This window comes from Microcebus murinus, chromosome 23 (genome assembly GCF_040939455.1).
Source record: "Microcebus murinus isolate Inina chromosome 23, M.murinus_Inina_mat1.0, whole genome shotgun sequence".
In the NCBI taxonomy this organism is placed as follows: domain Eukaryota; kingdom Metazoa; phylum Chordata; class Mammalia; order Primates; family Cheirogaleidae; genus Microcebus; species Microcebus murinus.
In genome coordinates, this window is record NC_134126.1 from 12,241,734 (window position 1) to 12,265,205 (window position 23,472).

Below are 23,472 nucleotides of genomic sequence, written 5' to 3' on the forward strand. Positions count from 1 at the left end.
TCATTTTTGACAAGATGGATGACCCTAACGGACATTTTAAGTGAAATAAACCAAACACACAAATACCATAATACTGCATAATCTCATTCATGTGGAATCTTAAAAAAAAAAAAACAACACTTGATCTCATAGAAGCTGAGAATAGAACACCGGTTACCAGAGACTGAGAAGGGAATGGGGGAGGGAAAAATGGAAAGAAGTTGGTCAATAAGCACAAAGGTACAATCTTAATTGTAAATAAGTTCTGGTGTTTTAGCAAGGTGACTATGGTTAACAGTAAAGTATCGCACATTACAAAATGGCTGGAAGAGAGACTTTTCAATGTGCTCACCACAAAGAAATGATAAATGCATGAGATGATGGATACACTAACTACCCTGATTTGATCATTTTACAACATGTATATATATCAAAATGTCAAACTGTACCCCTAAATATGTACAATTATAATGTCAATTTAAAAAAACATTAATACCTGTTCTGATATATTATAATCCAAACATTCTCTAGGATAGACCAGATTTCTTGATGTCTGTTGGGTTGGGGAAGATGAGAACCCGAGAAAACAGTGATTTCTTGGTTATGAGACTTCACTGAAGAAGTATCTTCCTGCTTTTTATTCACTGTGTTTTCAGAAGAATTTGGCTTAAGTTTTGTCTTGACCTGAGGAAATAAGATTACATAAAATACAGCTAGTTCTTCATTAGTAAATGAGAAAAACAGAATGCCAATTGTGCTTACAAATGTTCTAGGTTTTTAGGAAGTGCAAGCTACTCTTTTTCTCTTATTATGTACAGAATGTTCCCAGAAAAGCATCAGAGCTAGTAAAGACATTTTCCTTTTCCATCTAAATCAAACAGTATCTCCAATCTATTTATTTTAGTAACTTTTCTTGACTAACATGATAATGTCAAACTAATAATGCTGTTTGAACACTTCTACAGATACAGTATTGAACTAGATAACAACACCTAGAAGACAAAGACAAATAGGTGTAGTCAAGCCTCGAAGCACCTTACAATCCAGTAAAAATATATATATATACATATAAATATATATAAATATATATGTATATATATGTATAAAGGGCTAGAAAGTGCTGTTTAAAAAAATCAAGACAGAATTTAAACTTTATATTATGGGCAACAGTGAACTATTGAAAGTTTCTAATTTTGGCAGATATACTCAGAATTGCATTCTTATGACAAAACTGAATAGAAGAAAAAGTGGAGGCAAGAAAATCAGATCATTTAGAAGGCTACTGACATAATCCAGAAAAAGAGTCCTGAGAACTTGAATTAGGTACAAAAAGGCAGTAGAATAAAAAGGAAAAAAAATGCAAAAAAGACTTGGCCAAAAACTAGATTCACAGAGTGAGGTAAACACTAAGATTTTTTAAAATCTAGATGCCTAGAAGAATAATGACACAAATAATAGACTCTTACAGTGGCCATAAATCAGAAATGTGTGTGTGTATGTTTTAAACAGATTGAACCTTCTTGATGACTTCTCCAGAGGAATGTACAGATATGGTTTTATTTACTAAAAGTCAAACATATACATACTTAGAAACAACAAATCTCAGATGCATATGCAGGAGGTGATAGAAATGCTACTGAATATGCCACATTTTAAATAGCACATTAAACTATGCATTGCTGATGAGGGACAATATACTGACTATATCACATATTATAATGTAATATCAACAAACTATTTAATGTACATTTGTCTATGTTTCCAAACTTTATGGCCTCCTGCTATAAAACCAAGAGAAAAAGGCTGCTTGCAAATAAGAAAAAGAGGAGGAATAGAACACAAATTTGTTTTTTAGGTATATATTGACTTTGAGGTATAAAAAGATCCCGGGGTAAAGATATCTAGCAGGTAATTGGATAAGAAGGTCTGCAGCTTAAAAAATACAGTTGAGTCATTCTCACGAAGACAAGCCTTAGAAGTAGATGAGATTGTTGGAGGAGAACAGCAAAAAAAAAAAAAAAAAAAAAAAAAGATAAAGGGTGGACAAATTGAAGGAGGAAAGGTCAGACTCAGCAAAAATAAGATATGTGAAGAATCAAAAGTATACAATACCAACAGAAGCCAAGGGAGACAGGTTTCAGGAAAAAGGATAGACAACACCAAGTGCTGAAGAAAGACTAAGAAAGTGGAAGAAAGAGAAAAGGGTGAACTTGATAATTAGAAAGCAAATGACAACCCATAGTTTCTTTTAGTTATACAAAGAGAATTCTACTTGTAAAGGATCAAGAAATAAGTGAGTGAAAAAAATATAACAAAGGTTATTGATTGCTTTTTTAAGGAGTTTGGTAGTTGACGGAAGAAGACTGCAGTAAATAGCATGGTCAATGAAAAGTACTATATTTAAGAATAGAAGAGTTCTAAGTATAGTTTAAAGCAGAGTAAAAGATATGTACTACTGATTCAACTGATCTTTAAAAAATATCACGTTGGGGAAAAAATATTAACTTAGGTTTTTAAAAAAGTACCTAATAAAATGGGGAAAAAATGTTAACTATAAGTTTAAAAACTAGTTTTTTGGTCTTAGCTCTCTGTGAACTTAAATAAAATCACTCCATTTCTCTAGGCTTAAATTCCCTCATTGATAAAAGGATTATTTCAAAGACTAGCTTCATGGGTTGCTAGTACCATGTTTATTAAATTTTTAAAAAATGAAATTTCCAATACTATCAGTAATAACAGTTAATATTTACTGATCATGTTATGTACTTTTAAAGAATTTTATACTTATTATCTCATGTAATCCTAACAAAATATTACCTAATGAAACATATTATAATGATCCACATTTTATACTGAGGAAATAAGGAACAGAAAGGTTGAGCAACTCATCCAAGGTCACACAGATGGTGAAAGGCAGGAAAAAGATTCGACCTTCGGCAATCTGACTACGAATGAGGTTATGATCTCTCTTCAACTATAAAAGGAAATATTATCTTTCTCTATCAAGAAGAAGAAAGAAAAAGATGATTCTTCCCATTTTTGCCTATTTACATTAAATTCTGAACTTAATACACATAAGTGAAAAGACATTTTATCCTGAGATAATTTTTTTTAAATTACCACATACAACTAAAATAAAGACAAGCACCTACCTAATGTCTTTTTTCTTCAGCTCTTAAATACCAGTGTATATACTATAAATATATAAATGGATTTCTTTATCAAACACTTATATTGCTCTTACTATGCACTAGGTATTAAAGTCTCTACAAATACTAACTTGTTTAATTCTCTTGACAATTCTCAGGCTAGAATTATTATTATACTCATTTTATAAAACCGAGAATTAAGTTGTTTTGGTTTTTTTTTATTTATTTTTTTAAGAATTAAGGTTTTGAGGCCTAAATAATTAGAGGTTAAAAACATCACGAGTCAGGGTCCTGAAGCACGTAAATCTAAACCTTATTTAAAAGACTGATCTTAATTATTCTACCATTTTAGTAGAGAGCAAGTCCTCTTTTCTTGGTGGTCAGAAGGCTTATAAAACAAAAATGTGGCTGGATGCAGTGGTTCATGCCTATAATCTCAGCACTTTGGAAGGCTGAGGCAGGAGAATTGCTTGAGGCCAGGAGTTCAAGGCCAGCCTGGCAACATAGTGAGATCCCATCTCTATAATAAAATAAAAATAAACTGGCCAGACATGATGGTACATGCCTGTAGTCCCAGCTACTCAGGACACTGAGACAGGAAGACTGCTTGAGCCCAAGAGTTCAAGGATGCAGTAAGCCATGATGACATCATTACACTTCACCCTGGGCAGCAAGTGAGCTATGATGACACCACTGCACTCCACCCTGGGCAACAGAGTGAGACCCTGTCTCAAAAAAAAAAAAAAAAAAGGTATATATTCTTTTCCTATTTCCACTCTACTTACATAAAAATCTAGAAAATGATAACAGTTTATTTTTCCATTTTAGTTTCTCAGAAGTCTTTCCGAAGAAAACAAATAATGAATAGCTCTCGTTTCCTATTTTTCTACACTTGATAAATTAAGATTAGGTGGATTTTTGACAGTTACTATATTGAGATATGCTCTCTTTAGAGGTGCTCTATTGTTGCTCAAGTTACTGAGACATGACTAAGTATTTAAGACATATATCAAAACAAATGCATTCTACAAAACAACTCCTGTTAAAAGTGTATTATAAAGGACTAAGCTAAATTACGACACTCCTGGCTTACTTAGACAATGAATTGTTTCTAACATGAAAATAAAGGCACAACACTTCGGAGCTCTAATCCTGGAAACAACACAGGCCATTTCAAGTAATCACACTAATAGCAAATGTTGAAGGAACTGGACTTACAAGGATGCTAGATTCTTTTCTACTCACCTTCATGAAACTCTTGCTAACATAGCAACTAAAAACTCAAGATCCAGGAATAAATAAATTACTAAATAGCAATTCAATGGTTTTAAATATGCAGTGGGCAACATATACATACTAGGCATACCATCATCTGATAAATAACACTATTTAATAACACATTTTCATGGTACCTCCAATCTCTAGGTTTCTAATTGATGAAAAGAGTTAAAACTTGACATTATTGTTTTTACCTCATCAATCCTAAATTTTGTTTTATTCTCAATAATCTTAATTCAAAGACTTTTAAGCCTTTAAGTATCCTGAATTTTCCATTTTGTTCACTGCATTTGTTTCACTAAAGATATGATTTACGACTCAATTCTGTTATGAAGAAGGATAACATATCTTTCCAAACACAATCGAAGTACGATATTCAAGCTGCAACTCCCTAAATCCATAGGTTAAGTCTTTCCAACTAGTAGTCCTAAAAATCACACTTGCCATAAGAAAATAAAACTACCAATGTTTTGGTCATCTCAAACCAAAAGATCATTTTATCCCTTAAGTCAATTCTTTCCTTAAGAATTATCACATATTTCCGTTTATTAAAAAAAAAAAAGAGATGCTTCTTTTACTCCATGAGATATACTCTTCTTGGCAAGTAAGTTCTTTTCTCACTAGCTATGACTAAGATTAGTATCATTTAACCCTTTGATTCCTGCATAGGCAGTGGGCCTATCTGACCATGAAAAATCGATGAGAAAAACCTGGCCAATTCAGTTACTCAGAGAAAAAAGAGACTATGAAATCTATATTGAATGTAAGTTCCATTAATACCTCCTCTAGTAACTGTAACATTGAGGGTTTTTCTTAACTGTTTCCGGTACATAAAACTCCCAGATTTTTCTAAATTTGAAATTAGAAAACTGTACAAATAGAGTATTACTGGAGAAAAAATTTACATATAGTTAAGCTTAACAGGGGTTAAACAGGCATTAGTTTTAGGTTAGTTGCATAAGAATCATATAAGCAGACTTGTTAAAAAATTCATAGGTTGATTGGTGAAGTTTGAATACGATCCACAGATAACTATTATATCAATGTTAATTTCCTGATTAATTACAAGACAGTTACATGAGATATCCTTATTTTTTAGGAAATACACATGGAAATAATCAGAGGAAAAGGGGCAACATACTCTCAAATAGCTAAGAAAAAAATCTGGATAGGTATATAGGTAGACAGATAATTAGGCAGCTAAATAGATAAGGAAAACAATACAGCAAATGCGATAAAATGTTAACATTTGAGGAATCAGGATAAAGGAAATATACAGGAATCCTTTGTGCTACTCTTACAACTTTTTCATAACTTTGACATTATTTCAAAATAAAAAGTAAAACAAGAACAATAACATTACTGGGCACCACTGCCAAAAATTTGGATTTAGTAAGGCTTGAAAGAGTCTCGGCATCTTCATGTTTAAAAAAATTTCCTAAGTGTTTTTGATGCACATGAGATCCCCTGGCCTAGAGCGCTGGAAAGGAGTAGTCAAATAACGACGCCTAGCTTTCTTCTACCCATACCTGAAACAACATAAAATACCAACAACTACTGCAAAAATGCTTCCATAAAAGGATGTGTGTTTTATAACTTGTGATAAGATTTGCTTACTTTCCATTCAATTCACTTATTATTTACTTAATACCTTTAGTATGTGAGAATAAGTTAGAATAAAATTATCCTTTACCTACTGTTGTCTGCTAAATACATTTTTAGAACATATATAATTAGCTATTCTAAATGGCATTACAAAAGTCTCTTACCTCTGCAAATGTTTGGAGAAGTTTGTTTACTTGAGCAAAGGCCTGTGGAAGAATACCATCATAATTTGACCTTGTACTGAAAGCATGTAACAAAGTTTTAGAATCTTGTAGCAGAAATTTTACTGTTGTAAAATCCACTGTATTATTGGCTAGTAAAACAAAATTAAGAAAGAAAAATATGTAAGAATGAGTATACAACATACTAATGTTTTCGGAACACTAATATTAATTTTGAAATTTAAGAAGAGCTCACATTTAAACCTACACAACACTCCTAATTTATCCCTCTGGTGTACAAAGCAACAATTAAACAGATGTAGTTATAGACAAAGTCCTTACATAGTCAACTCTGGTATTCTGCATTCAGATACCAGGAGTTCCCTCGACACAGTCAACTTCAAATTCAAATTAAAGTGAAAGAGTATCGATCACGCTCTTCAGAAAAGAGAGATTATCATCAAACAAACAAGTCAAACCACAGATTTTCAAAGATGAGGATGTTTCACACACAGATGAGGCTGTTTCACATTACTATGGAGGCATCAGAAGGGTTACCCTTAAGTAGTAAGCATGTAAGGTATATGGTACCTCTCATACTCAACTCAGTTATCATGTAGTAATTTACCTTCATTTCCATTACATGAACCTTGACATTAAGATTTATTGAAAAAAAGGTGTTATCTCTGAGTATACTACAAAACTTCAGCAAAAAATAATCAGGGGAACAGTGAGAAGCAGGAGAAGCCTGCAAATTTTTTCTCCTATGAATTAAGGTGAGAAAATCTACAAATAATAATTTAAATATATGACAATTTTCTCTCAAGGTACTAAAATCATTTATATTAAATTTTCAAACTAGGAAAGATCACCATCTTTCATTTCAGAAATTTAAAGTCATGAACAATGAAATTAAGTAACTTTCTAATGTCACAAAACTCAGAACAGAAAAAAAAAGTTTCCATTATTAAGGCAGAACACTATGTAACAGTTTTCAAAATAACCATGCTCAATGTGTTTGCTTTCTTTTTGTTTTAATGTTCAGTTTCAGAGACTCTATTATATTCTGAAATATTAGCCATGGTTGTTCACTAGCTATGAGTTGAAAAATAAAGAGTTCCCCTGTATCACACAACAAGAACTTGCTTGTAAAATCCTGAAGGGTCAAAGGAAATTTTAAAAGTATGTTTTAATAATTAATTCCACAATATTCAGAAACTCTAATCTGATGTGATGGTTATAGCCAAGCCAATCTGCCTTTCCCTTTACCACTGCACACCCCCCCTCCCACCACCACCAAAAAAAGCCAGTATTCCTTGCAGGAATATTTTTAGTTCTTTTAAAAGTCAAAGTTTAAAATCCTGTGGCAAAAGAGAGATGAGAGATACGAGATGCTGTACACAGGATAGACTATGGATTTCATGAACCTAGTAAATCTCCCGAGGAAGATATAATAGGACACCATTTCTTTTAAGGGTGCTTCACCAATGTAGGGTATGTCTAGTAGGGCTTATATCCTAGAATTCATCATTTGATTTCTGACTTACAAAAATTCTTTACTAAGATTATGGGGAAAGGGAAAATAACAATGATGAAATCAGTACACAGACATAACCAAAAAAAGAAACTTACATAGATATAATAGTTTGATGCTTATAAAGGGCAATAATTAAAGTTAATATGGATAACAAAGTCAAAAAATTATGAGTCATTTTTCACACGATTTTCTAGGAATTGATCTAAGGATACATGTTTGGCATACTGTAGTTAAACACATGTAATTCAACAGCTGAGGATACTATTAAAAAATAGTAAATAAAATCACAAACTATGATTTTTCTAATTCAAAATTACCTTAGAGGTACTTTTTATTAATATAATCCCATTACACATTCTCCGTAAGTCACTAAACATTAGGCATCAAATTATTCTAGATCAAAGGGCAATAAACTACACACACAATGATTGCAAAAATGATGTGTTAGCAGAAGGTAGAGTTAGCACACCTTCACTTCCCTCCCTATTGCTAGTTAGAGCTGCCACCTATCACCTCTCAGCTGTGTGTAAGAACACAACTCTTCATCACTGGAAAAACAAATAAATGGAAGATGGCAACTAGATACCCCATTTTTTTAAACTAACCTTGTTCAAGATCACACATAGTTTATGGAGTTTCTCTTTTAAAAGAATCAACTAAATTATGCCCCTAGTAAAAGATGTGAAAAATGTTTCTACATGTTTTATAAAATTACTTTAAAGATATATCCAATATGTTGTTCCATGTCTCTTATATAATCATACCCTTAATAAATAACTTCTACAATTAGAGGAAGTGCTGGGAAAATACATTTCTTTAAAAAATTGGTAACTTTTAGAAATAGATATTTATCTAACAATTACCATGGATAGGATGTAAGGGACTGACTAGGTGCTTTAAATTCCCTAGAAGGAATTTTTGTTAATTTATTTTATTTTATTTTATTTATGATTGATACATAATAATTGTACATATTTATGGAGTGCATTATGATGTTTCAATACATGTATTAAGTTGTATAATGATTAAATCATATGATTAGCACATCCATTACCTTAAACATTTATCATTTCGTTGTGATAAGAATATTCAAAAATCTCTCTTCCAGATATTTTGAAATATGTAATACATAATTGTCAACTCTAGTCATCTTACTATGCAATAGTATACCAGAACTTATTTCTCCTACCTAACCGTAGCTTTGCACCCATTGACCAACATCTCTCGATCCTCTCCATCCCTCCCTTCACCATCCTCTGGTAACCACTATTCTACTTTCTCCTATGAGAACAACTCATTTTTAAAGAGTTTACACTTCAGGGGAAAGACAGAGAATGAGGTATACCTATCATAAAATATGCCTTTTTTCTCTTAGCCTTCAGGAAGCTTAGCGTTAAAATCTGTGCTCAAGTGTTGCAATAATTGTCCACATATATTTTATGGTATATCATCTTATTACTTATTATCTGGATTTTGTGCCTTTAAATCTAATATAATGGCCCTCTTGTACTCAGGTTATTTGTTATAAGCTACCACAGTAGTTTTTTAGAAACAGACTACACAGAACTAATATGTAAAACAATAAACAGATCACTTTATGTGAGGAGTTTGAAAAAAGTCAAGAACCAACTGAGCTTCAAACAACAGTTATACTTTGCCTTTTAAAGGTATATAGCAAGATAAATCTAGCTGTTTGACTTTCGACAAGTCACTTATCATCTCAGAGCTATTTCCTTGATCATAAAACATAGACTTTACTAACATTAGATGAGTTCTTCTCTGCATTTTTTCTTCTTAGCAAAGAAACTCTTTTTCAAGTCTTACGCGGAATCTCCATATATAAACAAATCTTTAAGAAGCTGCTCTGGCCAAAGTTGGGTGGAGAGCCAAAGGCTTCACTATGCAATATCAGGGACCCCATCGATCTTTCCATCCCCAATCTGTGGCAGCAGAGGCTTTTCAAGAAACCTAAAATTCTGTTCAACATAGTTTAAAAACTACCAAATAAGTGGCTGGTTCACTGTGGTCTCTTCCAGTTCTAAAATTCACTGTGCATGAAAGCCAAATGTTTCCTATTCCTTATCCATATAATTTAGACAAAAATTTTTATATGCTATTTTGGAAATTAGGACATAAAATGTGCTCAAAGTTTGTGTGTTGAACAGTGATAAATGAAAAAAATCTAATTCTATTTGCATATCTGAAGAGACAAACATAGTTTTAAAAGTTTTCAAAGTAAACATCGTTAAAAATAATATATCACAATATCCAAGAATATCAACATTGATACAATTTATAGTCACAAGCTCTATGAGCAGCATTCATTCACCCAGCTGCCACAAATTCTCTTTAAAAATTAGAACATAAATAATTAGGAACCAACTGACAAATTTTTTATTAATTCATCTTCACATCACATGAAATATATCCACTCAATACTTTAATACAACACTGCTAAAGAGAAAAGTAAAAGATTCATACCTTTATGGAGATTTTCGTATAGGCTCTCAATAGTTAAAAGCAAGTTCTTTTCCATAACTAATCCAAATACAGCCAACCAATGTTTTTTAAAGCACTGTAATAAATGTATGAGAGTCCATGGTGGTTTCAAGTACAGCATCTAAAGAATATTTAGAAAAGATTAGCACCTATGGATTTATTATTCCTATTTTTTAAAAGTACCTATTCAGGAATTACTACATATATTTCTGGGCAAAATTAGTTGAATTTGTTTTAAATTAAAAGATGCTTTATTAAAAGTCAATCATGGCCGGGCGCTGTGGCTCACGCCTGTAATCCTAGCTCTTGGGAGGCCGAGGCGGGCGGATTGCTCAAGGTCAGGAGTTCAAAACCAGCCTGAGCAAGAGCGAGACCCCGTCTCTACTATAAATAGAAAGAAATTAATTGGCCAACTGATATATATATATATAAATTAGCCGGGCATGGTGGCGCATGCCTGTAGTCCCAGCTACCAGGGAGGCTGAGGCAGAAGGATCGCTCGAGCCCAGGAGTTTGAGGTTGCTGTGAGCTAGGCTGACGCCACGGCACTCACTCTAGCCTGGGCAACAAAGCGAGACTCTGTCTCAAAAAAAAAAAAAAAAAAAAAAAAAAAAAGTCAATCATAATCTTAATTATGATTATAATTATATTATATTATAATCTTAATTATCAAAAGTCAATCAAAATCTTAATGCTAATTCCATCACAAATTGTTTTGGTAAAATCCATATTAGGTATTAATCTTTATAGTTTCAGAAACTATATATGCAAAAAGCATAGTTTTAATCAGAGAAAGTATAGTTTTAATCAGCAAATATCTTCAATCTACTCTTCAACACAGGCATTTCTATGAGAAAATTAATCTAATTCTGTAGTCCCAACCCCTGGCTATGGACTGGTACTGGTCAGTGGCCACAGAGCAGGAGGTGAGGGGTGCTGGTAGAGGAATGGAAGCTTCATCTGTGTTTACAGCTCCTCTCCATCACTCACATCACCGCCTGAACTCCACTTCCTGTCAGATCAGTGGTGGCATTAGATTCTCATAGGAGCACGAACCCTACTGTAAACTGCACATGTGAGGGATCTAAGTTGCGCACTCCTTATGAGAATCTAATGCCTGATGATCTGAGGTGGAGCTGAGGTGGTGATGCTAGCATGGCAAGCAGCTGCAAATACACATTATCACTGGCAGAAAGGTTTGACTGCACAAGAAATGTAATGTGCTTGAATCGTCCCAAAACCAGCCCCCCTCCCCCAGGTCTGTAGAAAAATTGTCTTCCATGAAACCGGTCCCTGGTGCCAAAAAGGTTGGGAACCGCTGTTCTAATTATTTCATATAACTGTGGGAAAACCTATATAGAAAAAAGATGTTAAATATAATTGCCACTTGCTATACTCTTGCAAAGAACTTTATGAAGATAAATCATTTAGTTCTGTAAGATGTCAACACTTACTTTTTCTGAATCATTTATTTGCAATGACTTTCCTTATCTACTATGAAATACTAACCTTCCTAGTATCTTTTGATAATTGTTCATCATTTTGACTCAACACTACATTATTATTACTTAATAATGTAATTAAGTAGCAAATACACCATATTGGCAAATAGTAGAATCTCACTGAATAGCTAGAATAGACACAAGGTACAATTGATGGGGAATAATGTTTCTCCTAGCTATAAATGTAAACAGCAAACAAACATTAAAAAGAACTTTTAAGATCACTATTATTAAATATGGTGCTTTACTGACTGCAGAAAAGATATAAATCTAAAGAAAATTCAAAATATCTTCTATTAATAATATGATCAATTTTTACTCCAATTTTTACATTTACTTGGCACAAGTCAAAATATACATTTCTTTTTCTGAATACATAGTGCCAAGGGGATTCCTTATATTAGACATTTTGATACAAATCAAATTAAATAAGAGAAGTTTTTCTAAATTCAATTTAAGTACCATGGGGGCAGCATGTCTGACATATAGTATAAGCACAATAAATATTTGTTGACTGAAAAAATGAATAACATATATTTCTAACCTTTAAGAAATATCCCTCCTCAACCACATGCTTAAGAAAAAGAAAAAAAAAGAAAATAAAAAAATAAAAAAAAAGAAATATCCATCATTTAACTGTTAAAAAGTCATTTCAAAACTTGAAGAAAAATTTAATATAATATAAATTACTACAAAGAAGCTCATGAATTTCATACAAACAACATTTCTTAAAATAACAAATCTCTAGCAATAAAAAAATTTTTCAACTAACAGAGATGAACTAATCACCTCCATCCAGAGGTTTCCAAAAGCAATTTTCATTTCTGTTTCTAATATTGAAGATAGAGCTGTTCCAAGAGATTTTTCAAGATCAGATATGATGCCTTCAAGTAGAATGGACAGTCCAGAATTTGTAGATTCTTTCTCATAGCTCTCTCCCAAGAGTGTTGCTTCTTTAAAACAAATAGTTATAGACTTTATTTAGGGCACTAATAAATAAATATTTTATATATATATATATAAAATTAGTGTTTGGCCATAAACAATTTATGTATATAATTAGCATTTGAATTATCTAGAAAATAAACCAATACTTAATTTTCAAAACAGTATTTAGAAACATTATCTCTACGATAGTTGTTTTAGATGCAATATAAAATATTAAGTTATCAAATGCTTTATCTCTTTGACAAAAAGGCAACTATTTTTACTCAAATAAAAATGTAAGAAATGTGTGATATTTTAACTATAATTATAAAAAAAAAGAATTACAAGATTGTGTTTGATTTATTTATAACAGAAAACCAAGAATTATGGATCAAAATGGGGTTTTTTTCCCCAAAAATAGAATATTTTTCTAAACTCAGCCCACATCAATAAATTGTTTTGACAGGACCAAAATTTTCAGCTTAACCTCCTCTTTTGAATGAAACTTTTATTATTTTCAGTGACATCATTTCATTAACATTCCTGTTTAGATACCTGAAAACAACTGTCATTTTCTTATGGCAAAATTCAAACTATTAAATGGCTTATCTCTACAAATACAAACTAAGAATTTAAAATGACAATAATATAAGACCAAACTTAAAGCACAATATCCCCGAAAAACTATAAACTAGAATACGCTATTACTCTTTATCTAAACACCACTTTGAATATTATGACAAAAGATATATTGTTTCTAAAAAGGATAAATAAGTAGCATATGTGTATATATGAATATTTATACAATTGTATATATTAATCAAACCCACATACAATATTAGAGAATTCAAATATTATTTTACCCACAGAGGGAAAAGGTAGGATGTATTTATAAGTAATGTCAGATTTAATATTAATATACTAGTCCATCAAATATCAACCGATTAATCGCCAGATTATTCTGGGGAAAAAAAAGAGATGAAATAGCAGTATTGCCTTTACCTTCCTGAATTATTAGTTTAAAATTTCAAAAAAGAAGACTATTACTAGAGTCCTGTAAGTTTCTCTATTATTAGCTGAGTTCTTACTGTATTAATAGGTTATAAATATGAAGCTAATTTTTTAAAATTCTCTTTACTTCAAATGAATGTTTCCCACAGCAACTATTAATTTCAAAGGGATACTCTGCAAGGTACAAATCAACATGCACATGGTGATTATAAATATGTAAAAATGTGAGTGTACAGACAAAAAACAAATCAATTTGTAAAAGCATATGTAAAATGCAAAAATGTTAATTATGTTTTCTTTTGGATTACTATTATAATTTTCACTTATTTCCACAATTTTCATGCCAGCAAATATTCCAACCTTGATGTTATTTTATGTGTACAAGATGAAACTGTATTATTAATTCCAATGTTATAAATAATCTTAGTGCATAAAATAAGATATAGTTCTAATTATTTACAGTAAGAATACTACCTGCATTCAATTGTTGCTTAGAAATACAAGGCTGATGACATACATCTGTGTTCAGAGATAAGTTTAATAACTCTGCACTCAATTCTTCTTTACTGAGTGACTTCACACCACTTATGAGGCCTTTGTTTCTTAAATTTCTGTCATCCCTAAGGTTGGGGTTAGGAGGAAAAAATATTTTTTATAAGATAAACCACATGGCAACTCAACACACATGGGATCTAGTCAAAGTCTGGTGATCTCAGCAGATATATTAACATGACTATACTAGAATTAAAAGTAAGGTTTAGCTACAAATTTTCAATCACTAAAAACTGTTATGTCTGTTAATCTCAAAACAGTGACTACGTAAATAATGGATAATCAATAAATTCTTATGAATTTAATTTCCATTCTAAGCTGAACTAAAAAAAAATAACAATTACATAATGAAGACTATTTCTCAAATTTAATTTACCTCAAATTCAAAATGGTTTACATATTAGTAATTCTATTTCAGCCTTCAACAAACTCTAAGGGTAGTATGTCCTAGATCAAAATATAATTTAAAATCTATAGATAGAAATCTCCAATATATCTTTTACTAACAAAAATAACACTATCTCTATAACATTGGTTATAAAAATAACATTGACCAAGCCCGCTTACAAGAAAAATCTTAGGGCTATTGATTTCTATAATAACTATTTCACAGAGAGAATTTTAGCATGATCATGAAACCATTTTGCAGTGAATAAGATTCATACTAAAACTACAAATTAAAATTGTTCTGTCCTTTCAGAGTCTTTTTTCACACATGATGAATACAATTTTGCTTAGCATTACATTCATTTTAATTTAGAACTATGTTATGAAAATATTAGTGAGGAGGGTAAGAAATAGGAGGAAGGAGGGAAAAACTCTTATTGAGATATACTGGGCACTATTCTAAGTCCTTTACATACATTATTTGATTAAATACAATAACCTCATGAGGCAGGTATTATTATTCCTCCTGTTTATTATACATGAGGAATCTAAGTAAACCAATTTGTCCAGGGTCACAAAGCTGATGAGTGGTAGATTCAGGACCCCAAACCAGGCAGTCTAATTATACAACAAGCACCCAAAATACAAATGCAACATAAACTACCCTCACCTCACAAATAATCTTCTTGTGTCATGACCAAAACATTCTGCCATATTTTAATTTTTGAACTATTTTGGGGGGATGTTAAATCGACTTACCATTCTTTTTCAAAAGTTTTCTGAACAGTATATGAATTAAATTGAAATGAAACTTCATCTATTTGAGATCTCATTCCTCTAAAGCTCACACATTATAAGACTATCAGATACAACTGAGTATGTTTACTGGCAGATTTTTAAATTATGTATGTTTTTGATACTTAGTATGGTGGACACAACAGTATGATTTTTAAAAATTCTTTGGTACAGTTATTCTTAAAAGGAAGAGTAAAATGCCTATGAAACTTACGTGCACAGAATAACAAGAGAACAAGGGAATAATTCCTGGTGCTGAAGACAGCATTTTAATACTCGATCATCATTGTTTTCATCACTCAATCCATCTGCAAATTTAGCAAAAGCATCTGTCAATAAGCGCACTAGAAATCTTAGTGTCACATGAATAATCTAGGCTGTATTTACAAATCAAAACCATTTAAAAGTTTCAGGGCACTGAAACTACTCTTTCTGACACTATGATGGTAGATAAAGGTCATTTGTCCAAACCCCCAGAGAATGTACACCAAGAGTGAACCTTAATTTAAACTATAGACTCTGGGTGATAATGACATGTCAATGTAGGTTCACCAGTTGTAACAAATGTACCACCCTGGTGTGGGATGTTGCTAATCGGGAAGCTATGCCTGTGTAGGGGTAGGGTGTATACGGGTAATCTATGCACCTTTTCTTTAACTTTGTTGTGAACCTAAAACTGCTCTAAAAAAAAAAAAACTCTATTAGATAAGACAGCAAAACAATGTCTTGAAAACTCTGAGTCTAGAATTCACATAGCATATAGTTGTGGACTTTATAAAGTGGTTGGTTAATTTACTACTAAAATGAACTAAAAAATGGCTATCAGAAAACTCAAAGGAAAGAAATTTAGTAGGCTAAATGTCATACTAGAAACTAAAAACTACAAATTCTAATATCAATTCAGTCACATACAGATTATAAGTAAATTACATAAAAACATCATGCTTAAAATTCTGTCAGCATATGACGTCTATGAACTAATGGGCAATTGCTCTACCAGCAACAGAACCAGTTTCTTGCGTCCACTTTTCCTTAGTCTCTAAAGCAGTATCTTTAGTACAGGAGAAGGAAATATGGAGCTTAAGCAGAGAACACAAAAAGTAATTTCTTTTTGAGTCAGGGTCTCACTCTGTTGCCCAGAGTAGAGTACAGTGGGGTCATTATCACTCACTGCAACCTCAAACTCCTAGGCTCAAGGGATCCTCCTGCCTTAGCTTCCCAAAGTGCTGAGATTACAGGTATGAGCCATTGTGCCTGGCCAACAAAAAAGTAACTTCTAACCCATTATTCATTTGCTGACAGGGTGTCCTCTGGCATTCTCCATCCCTTAAAAGATGTAGGAAAAATTCAGTGTTTGTGGAAATAATGCAATGTGTAAAAATAGGACCAAAGACAATGTTTCTCATAGGTCCTTCCACTGCCTGTCTCAGAACCCTCAGAATGCAGGACCACAACCTAGATCTATTTCTGGGTAAGAATCTTTGAAGCCTAGACCCAGACACTGATTTAAGCTCTTGGGGAGTCTCTTATACACTAGAATTAAAGACATACTAGCCAATGGGCTTAAACCTTGTTCTCAGTTTAAAAACTTTTTTCTCTCAACTTATAGCCTTTATTACTTACTCCTCTAATCATTCAAATCAGAAAACTCATTCACATTCCTGCAATAAATATTTATATAGGGCTTAATCTGTGTCAGGTCCCTGTGCTAAGTAGCTAGATATGCAAAGAAAAACTTTTTTTTTTATTTCAGCATATTATGGGGGTACAAATGTTTGGGTTACATGTGTTGCCTTCCCCTCCCCCGCCCCGGAGTCAGAGCTTCAAGCGTGTCCATCCCCCAGATGGTGTACATTCCACTCATTATGTATGTATATGCCCATCCCCTCCTTCCCCCTCCCATCCGCCCGACGCCCAAACGTCCGATAAATGTTATTCCTGTATGTCCACTAGGTGTTGATCAGTTAATACCAATTTGCTGGTGAGTACATGTGGTGCTTATTTTTCCATTTTTAGGAGACTTCACTTAGACAAACTCTTTAGCAGTTCATAATCTAGTAGGGAAATCTAGAAAGAGCTCAAGTATCTCAGGGCATGATGAGCCTGAGGGAGATGTGATTAAATTCCTTAATAAGACAACCAGTGAGCCAGACAGACTGAAATCACAGCAGCCAAATTTCCTTCTCTAAGCTCAGAGAGTAAATGCCACTAATAATGCAAAATAGGCAACGCAAAATCATTAACTTTAAATAATCCAATTCAGCAGACAAAAGGAGGTTTAAACGTAATAGCACACTGCTTTAAAGGTATCAAAGTTCAATATTATCTGATATTATCAGGAGCTAATAGCTCATTTTTTTTTTTTTTTTTTTTTTTGAGACAGAGTCTCACTTTGTTGCCCAGGCTAGAGTGAGTGCCGTGGCATCAGCCTGGCTCACAGCAACCTCAATCTCCGGGGCTCAGCGATCCTACTGCCTCAGCCTCCCGAGTAGCTGGGACTACAGGCATGTGCCACCATGCCCGGCTAATTTTTTGTATATATATTTTTAGCTGGTCAATTAATTTATTTCTATTTTTGGTAGAGACAGGGTCTCGCTCAGGCTGGTTTCGAACTCCTGACCTTGAGCAATCCGCCCGCCTCGGCCTCCCAAAGTGTTAGGATTACAGGCGTGAGCCACCACGCCCGGCCTAATTTTTTAAAAAATATATAGTACCACAGTATCATTTTTCTAAGATACACAGAGCTAGAAAATATACCTAAAACTGAAAGAATATTGATGAAATATTTAGTCATTCAACAAACATTTCTGAGCACCAGCACAGGTACTGTTCAAAAGTGAACAGACCAGTGTGATTTTGAATCACACTTGCTTTCCCACTTACTAGGTGTGTATTCTTGGACAAAGTGCTTAACCATGAGGATTAAATGTGAACAGATATCAAGGACTTAGCCAAGTATATGGCAATAGTAAGTGCTTAAAAAATACTATATATCCATTACATAAGAGTTATCTTAAATGGCACTCCAATAGCAATGACCTTTACTCACACACAATGCAAAAATATATTCTATATAAATTATAGTTAAGATTTTTTAATATCTGATAGAATTTAACCTCCTCAACAGCACAAGATTTATCTTCCTTATTCACTGCTACAGTCCCAACAATTAGAACAGTACCTGGCACAAATATTTGATAAATAAATGAAACAACAAAAATATAATGAAAGAAAATATAAAAATATGGAACAAATGTCTCTAATTGTTTTTTTTTTTTTTTTTTTTTTTTTTTTTTTTTTACATTCAATCAAAAGCTAGAAAAATGTCTCTAATTGTTAAACAGGTTGTTTCCAAATTTTTTGCTGTATAAATAATGCTATGACAAATATTATTTATACAAATCACTATGAGCATCTTTAACTATTCTTTAGGATACCTTTCTAGAAAAAGAATTATACGTTTAGGTTCCTTAAAGCACACTGCTAAATACTGTCTCCTAAAAAGTTATCAATTCATATTCCCAAAAGAGTGTAGCACTGTGATGTTCCTACCAGATGTAGGAAAATAAACTTTCTAAATTTATAAGTGATAAAAAGATATCACACACAAAAAAGTGATAGATTAGTTTTTCTTAACAATCTTAACAAGTAAAGACTGTTTCTTAACAATCTATATAAGCTTTTCAGATAATGATGACACAACAGAATTTTTTCCTATTCTCAATCATAAGCATTAAGTAGTTTAATACATTAACTCAATCAGTCTTTACAACCATTTTATGACATGGAGGTTTATCTCCTCCCATTCATAGTTTCGTCACCTTTAACTTTCCCCAGGTTAGGTTATAAATCCAGGTCAATCAGCTTTCAAATCCTATGCTCCTCTCATTATATTAAATACTATATAAAATAAATGTAATTTTAAAAATAATGAAGGACAAAGCTAAAATTATAGTCAAGTAAGGCTATTCAACATGGACTAATTGCACTCAAAATGCATAAGCATTATATCTGGAATATACTAAGAATAAATATTTGTTAAGGTAATGAATAAATGAATGGTGAAGGCCCTTTTTCTTCAAACATTTAAAACTAAACAGCTATGCCAAAAGTCTTCTCATAGGTAATACCATGATTAGATTCATTTTAAGGTGACTTCTTTCAAATCTTATGAATATAGGTACAGTGGACAGTATAAATCCATGATATTTAAAATAATGTAAATCTACATATATAAGTAATTCTGAGTTGGAAAGAAACAAATTGACCTTTATATAAAAATACATGTTTATTACAGATTCTGACAAATCACAGGAAAATAACATCTGTCTCCACAGTATACTAACTATATGCAGTGATGGAACAGAAGCATAGATCACTTACTGGCCTCATCATTCAACAATGGTATTTAGAGAAAGAAATCCAAGGTTCTGTAATATAGACAAGGATGCACACAGACTATGCAGTCACTATCTGTGAAACACAAAAAGTCTAGGAGAAAGTCTAGGAGAAGCAGAAAAACAAAAATCGAAGACTCCTAAACTAAACCACAAACCATCCTAAACTAAGCCACAAACCATCAAAATGCCCTTTCCATTTCACATTCCAATGGCTACAAATGTTTTATAAATTTTGCACTAATGTGTCAGCCCCCAAACAAGTTTTAATCAGAAAGCACCAATGAAAGAACAATACTTACAAAGCTTTTGAGATGCAAGTTGTATTGATTGACCCCATAGCTTTCTATCTTTATTTTTGAGACTGTCACTGATGAAATAAACTGCAGGTATGGCTTTGTGCTGAGCATGTTTTAGTAGTTTTCCTGCCTTCATACGATCTAGCTCTTGCATAACAACCCAGGGAATTATTAATACAAGTTTGTCAAAACCTAAAACATAAAAAGATTTCTTAGAATTCAACAAACATTTATTGAGCTACAAATCAAACTGCTGTAGAAGTGAACATTTTAAAGTACATAATCCCTACCTTTAAGAATTCACAATTATTTTTTAAATGGAGAGACAATACACAAAAAATAGAAATTAAAAAGAGGGTGTCAAAAGAATGTTTAAAAAAATAAATATTGCCAGAAATCAAAAAAGAGGGAATCTGGATTGCTAGGTTAGCCTGTGAAGGCTCTTTTTTAAACTTAAATTGATTATGGTTAATATATATATTAATATATAAATATACTCAATAGCATATCCAAATGGAGATGTGTTCATAAGAAAAAAAACTTTGCATCACTATTAATATAAAATATCAACTCAAGAAAGAAAATCAGAATCTATAAATATGATTTATAAATACCTGGTATTTCTGTTGTCTTCAAAATTCTAACAAATTTGAGATGATTCATCAGAATGTTTGTGTCAATAACAATTAGAAGCTTTTTGTCTGTAGTATCTGCTAGTGAAAAAGAGCAAAGTTAAGATTCCATGACACTTGATTATAGACTTATATAAGGCCTAAAACTGATATCATAGAAGCATTAAAAATTCAATTAAATTTAAAACCCAACTGTGTTTTGTAAACTTAACTGTATCAGAGAATCACACAGTTGACTAGACTCTCAAGCTAATAGCTATCTGGCCCAGCTCTTTGTTGCCAAGTAAATTTCTCCCCAGTCACTTAATGGTCTGCAAACACTGTTTTGGGTGGGTGTGGGGTAGGGACTCATCTAGATACAAGTGGGCAAAGAAGGTAAGGTCTGGCAAAGCAGACATACACAGGAAGACTTGAGGCTAAGACTGTGAAGAATCAGCCCAGGAGAATGTTTTTGATAGCATTCTTATTCCAATTTTACTCCAGTTCTTCAGACAAACTAATCAATGTTTAATTATTCACCAGTAAATATTATAAATTGCTTATAGGTGGATTTTAAATCATAAACTGACTTGTCCAGGCAGTAAGTATGTTTCTAAGTCCTGTCCTTCATCTATGGTAGTTAATGCACAATAAAACACTTGGTAAATTAGAAAATTCAATGTGAGTGTAAGGTATGATTACTATCATTATAAATGGAATTCAAAATAGTATACTAATAGATTAAGGTTCTCTCTATCATTATCTTCTCCCAGTAGTAAAACATTATCAAAATGTTACTATTAATATATGAACAAGAAATCCATGAATATAATAATACCTTCAAGCAATCTGCATTATTTCTGATCAGTGCTTTACACAGCTGAAATTATTAAGGTATAATTAAGAGCAAAAATAAAAGATAACTCACAACTCTGATTGCTGCCTCTTGACAAAAAGAGAAAGGTAAAATATGTCTAACTGCCTAATGTGAGATATATAAAAATAAGATAAATATTAAATCTGATTCCTGTAGCCAAAAAAAAAATACGATTATCGTTTTAAAAAATGAGCAAATTTTAACATTTTTTATCTAAATATTATTTTTAAATGTTGGCATACTAATTCTTAGGAAAGCATAGAAGATTGTAAACATTAACATATAGGGTATACCAGCAGAAGAATGTGCATCATCTTCCACCAAGTCAATTTCCATACTCATTAACTCCCCAGAAGGCGGAACCACAGGTAAATCCAAAGTTTTTCCCAAACGTGCAGCATGAAGCTCTTCTACTATCTGCATCTAAATTGTAAAAGACCCCAGTGAAATATTTTATCTACTGTGCAGATTAAGTAGAAAGCAATTAATTCTTAATTAATCCACGTGAGGTGGCTAGTGGAAAGAAAAATTGTATAAAAATATGGAGGCAGCATAGTAAGAGAATACACATTTATAAACATACACATGGTTTTTAAAACAGTTCTCTTATTACCTCTGTGATCTTAGGCAAACAAATTATCTAACAACTTTGGGTCTCAGCTTGTTCATACAGGAATATTAAAAATCTATTTCCTTTAGGATTTTTGTGAAGATTAAATGAAATAAGCTATGTGAAGCTCCTTGTACAAAGCCAAACACAAAGACATGAAAATAACTTTATTCTCATTCTGATTCTCACTGCAAAGTACTTTAGGAGCCAAATTTTTTTTATCTTGACAATGAGCATTCTTCTTGAGATTTCTGAGATTGTTTATGAAGCATCATAAATTGAAATCTAAATCTTAAGATCCTTTTCACTTCAGGGAAAATACTTCCCTGATGTATTTTGATGCCAAGAAATGAAAATATAACCTACTTTCAGAGGAGAGGGGGAAATCTTTCATCTATCAAGAAACACTGACCCACAAGATAGAAAAATATAACTGTTACAAATAAAACCTAATTAATATAGTTTAAAAGTCTCCTTTAAGTTGGAAAATATAAAGTGTTCTATGAATCTAGTCTTAATTTAGGACCAAGGAACATAAAATTCTATGAAAATCATTCAGGAGATTCTAGCTGGGAAATGAAGCTACGAAAAGATAAAATACCCATACAACTCTCATTTTCATTGAATAACATTTTCATCTTATTGCTAATCAGAAAAATGAGGTAAAAACATGTTAATGTCCTACTGCATTTTGGCAACCCTAGGCATAAAAAACACGCCAAAGTGTGATAACATTAAATCAAAATTGAGATAACTTGTGGGCTATAGCCTCTGTGCTCTTTGTTCAAAGTAGATTAGTTTATTAGAAACATAGGTAAAAAGGTAATTGAGTAAGTATAAATACTTGTTTCAAATAGTTTTTGATTATTTCATAAAACATATATTAATATATTGACTTAAACAGAGAAATTATTGTTATTTTTATATTACCAGGGTTTTATAGTCTTTTTTTATTAAAAGTAGGAACTATTTGACTTAATTTCATTTCAAATATTCAAAGCAAATAAGTATATTAGTAACCTCTTGATCTGTATCTTGAATATTTTCAGATGCCCCTGAAGAACATGGTGCTTCAAAACTCTGAAATGAAAATAATTTTTATTAGTTAACAAATATACCTAGAGTAGGATTTTCCAAAATTGGCACTATTAACATTTGGGGTCAGATAATTCTTTGCCTTAGGGACTGTGTCATGCATTGTAGGATATTTAGCAGGATCCCTGACCTCTGTCTACCAGATGTCAGTAGGACTACCCATCTGCCCCAATCAAAAATGTCTCAGATATTGCCAAATGG

At 32.2% G+C, this 23,472-nt stretch overlaps 1 protein-coding gene across 2 annotated transcripts in view; it reads right to left on the reverse strand.

Moving 5' to 3' along the window:
• SWT1 (SWT1 RNA endoribonuclease homolog) overlaps nt 1-23,472 on the reverse strand; it is an 81,867-nt gene that overhangs the window by 38,520 nt on the left and 19,875 nt on the right. The window contains exons 6-15 of one of the 2 annotated variants that reach the window (XM_075997020.1): nt 23,197-23,256; nt 21,860-21,989; nt 20,693-20,788; nt 20,082-20,270; nt 15,597-15,690; nt 14,123-14,268; nt 12,500-12,663; nt 10,191-10,329; nt 6,176-6,324; nt 476-663 (exon numbers count right to left, since the gene is read on the reverse strand). In XM_075997020.1, the coding sequence (XP_075853135.1) occupies nt 476-663; nt 6,176-6,324; nt 10,191-10,329; nt 12,500-12,663; nt 14,123-14,268; nt 15,597-15,690; nt 20,082-20,270; nt 20,693-20,788; nt 21,860-21,989; nt 23,197-23,256 (1,355 nt within the window). Of the gene's footprint in view, nt 1-475; nt 664-6,175; nt 6,325-10,190; nt 10,330-12,499; nt 12,664-14,122; nt 14,269-15,596; nt 15,691-20,081; nt 20,271-20,692; nt 20,792-21,859; nt 21,990-23,196; nt 23,257-23,472 lie in introns of both variants that reach the window. The other variant, XM_012736308.3, reaches the window with a different exon arrangement.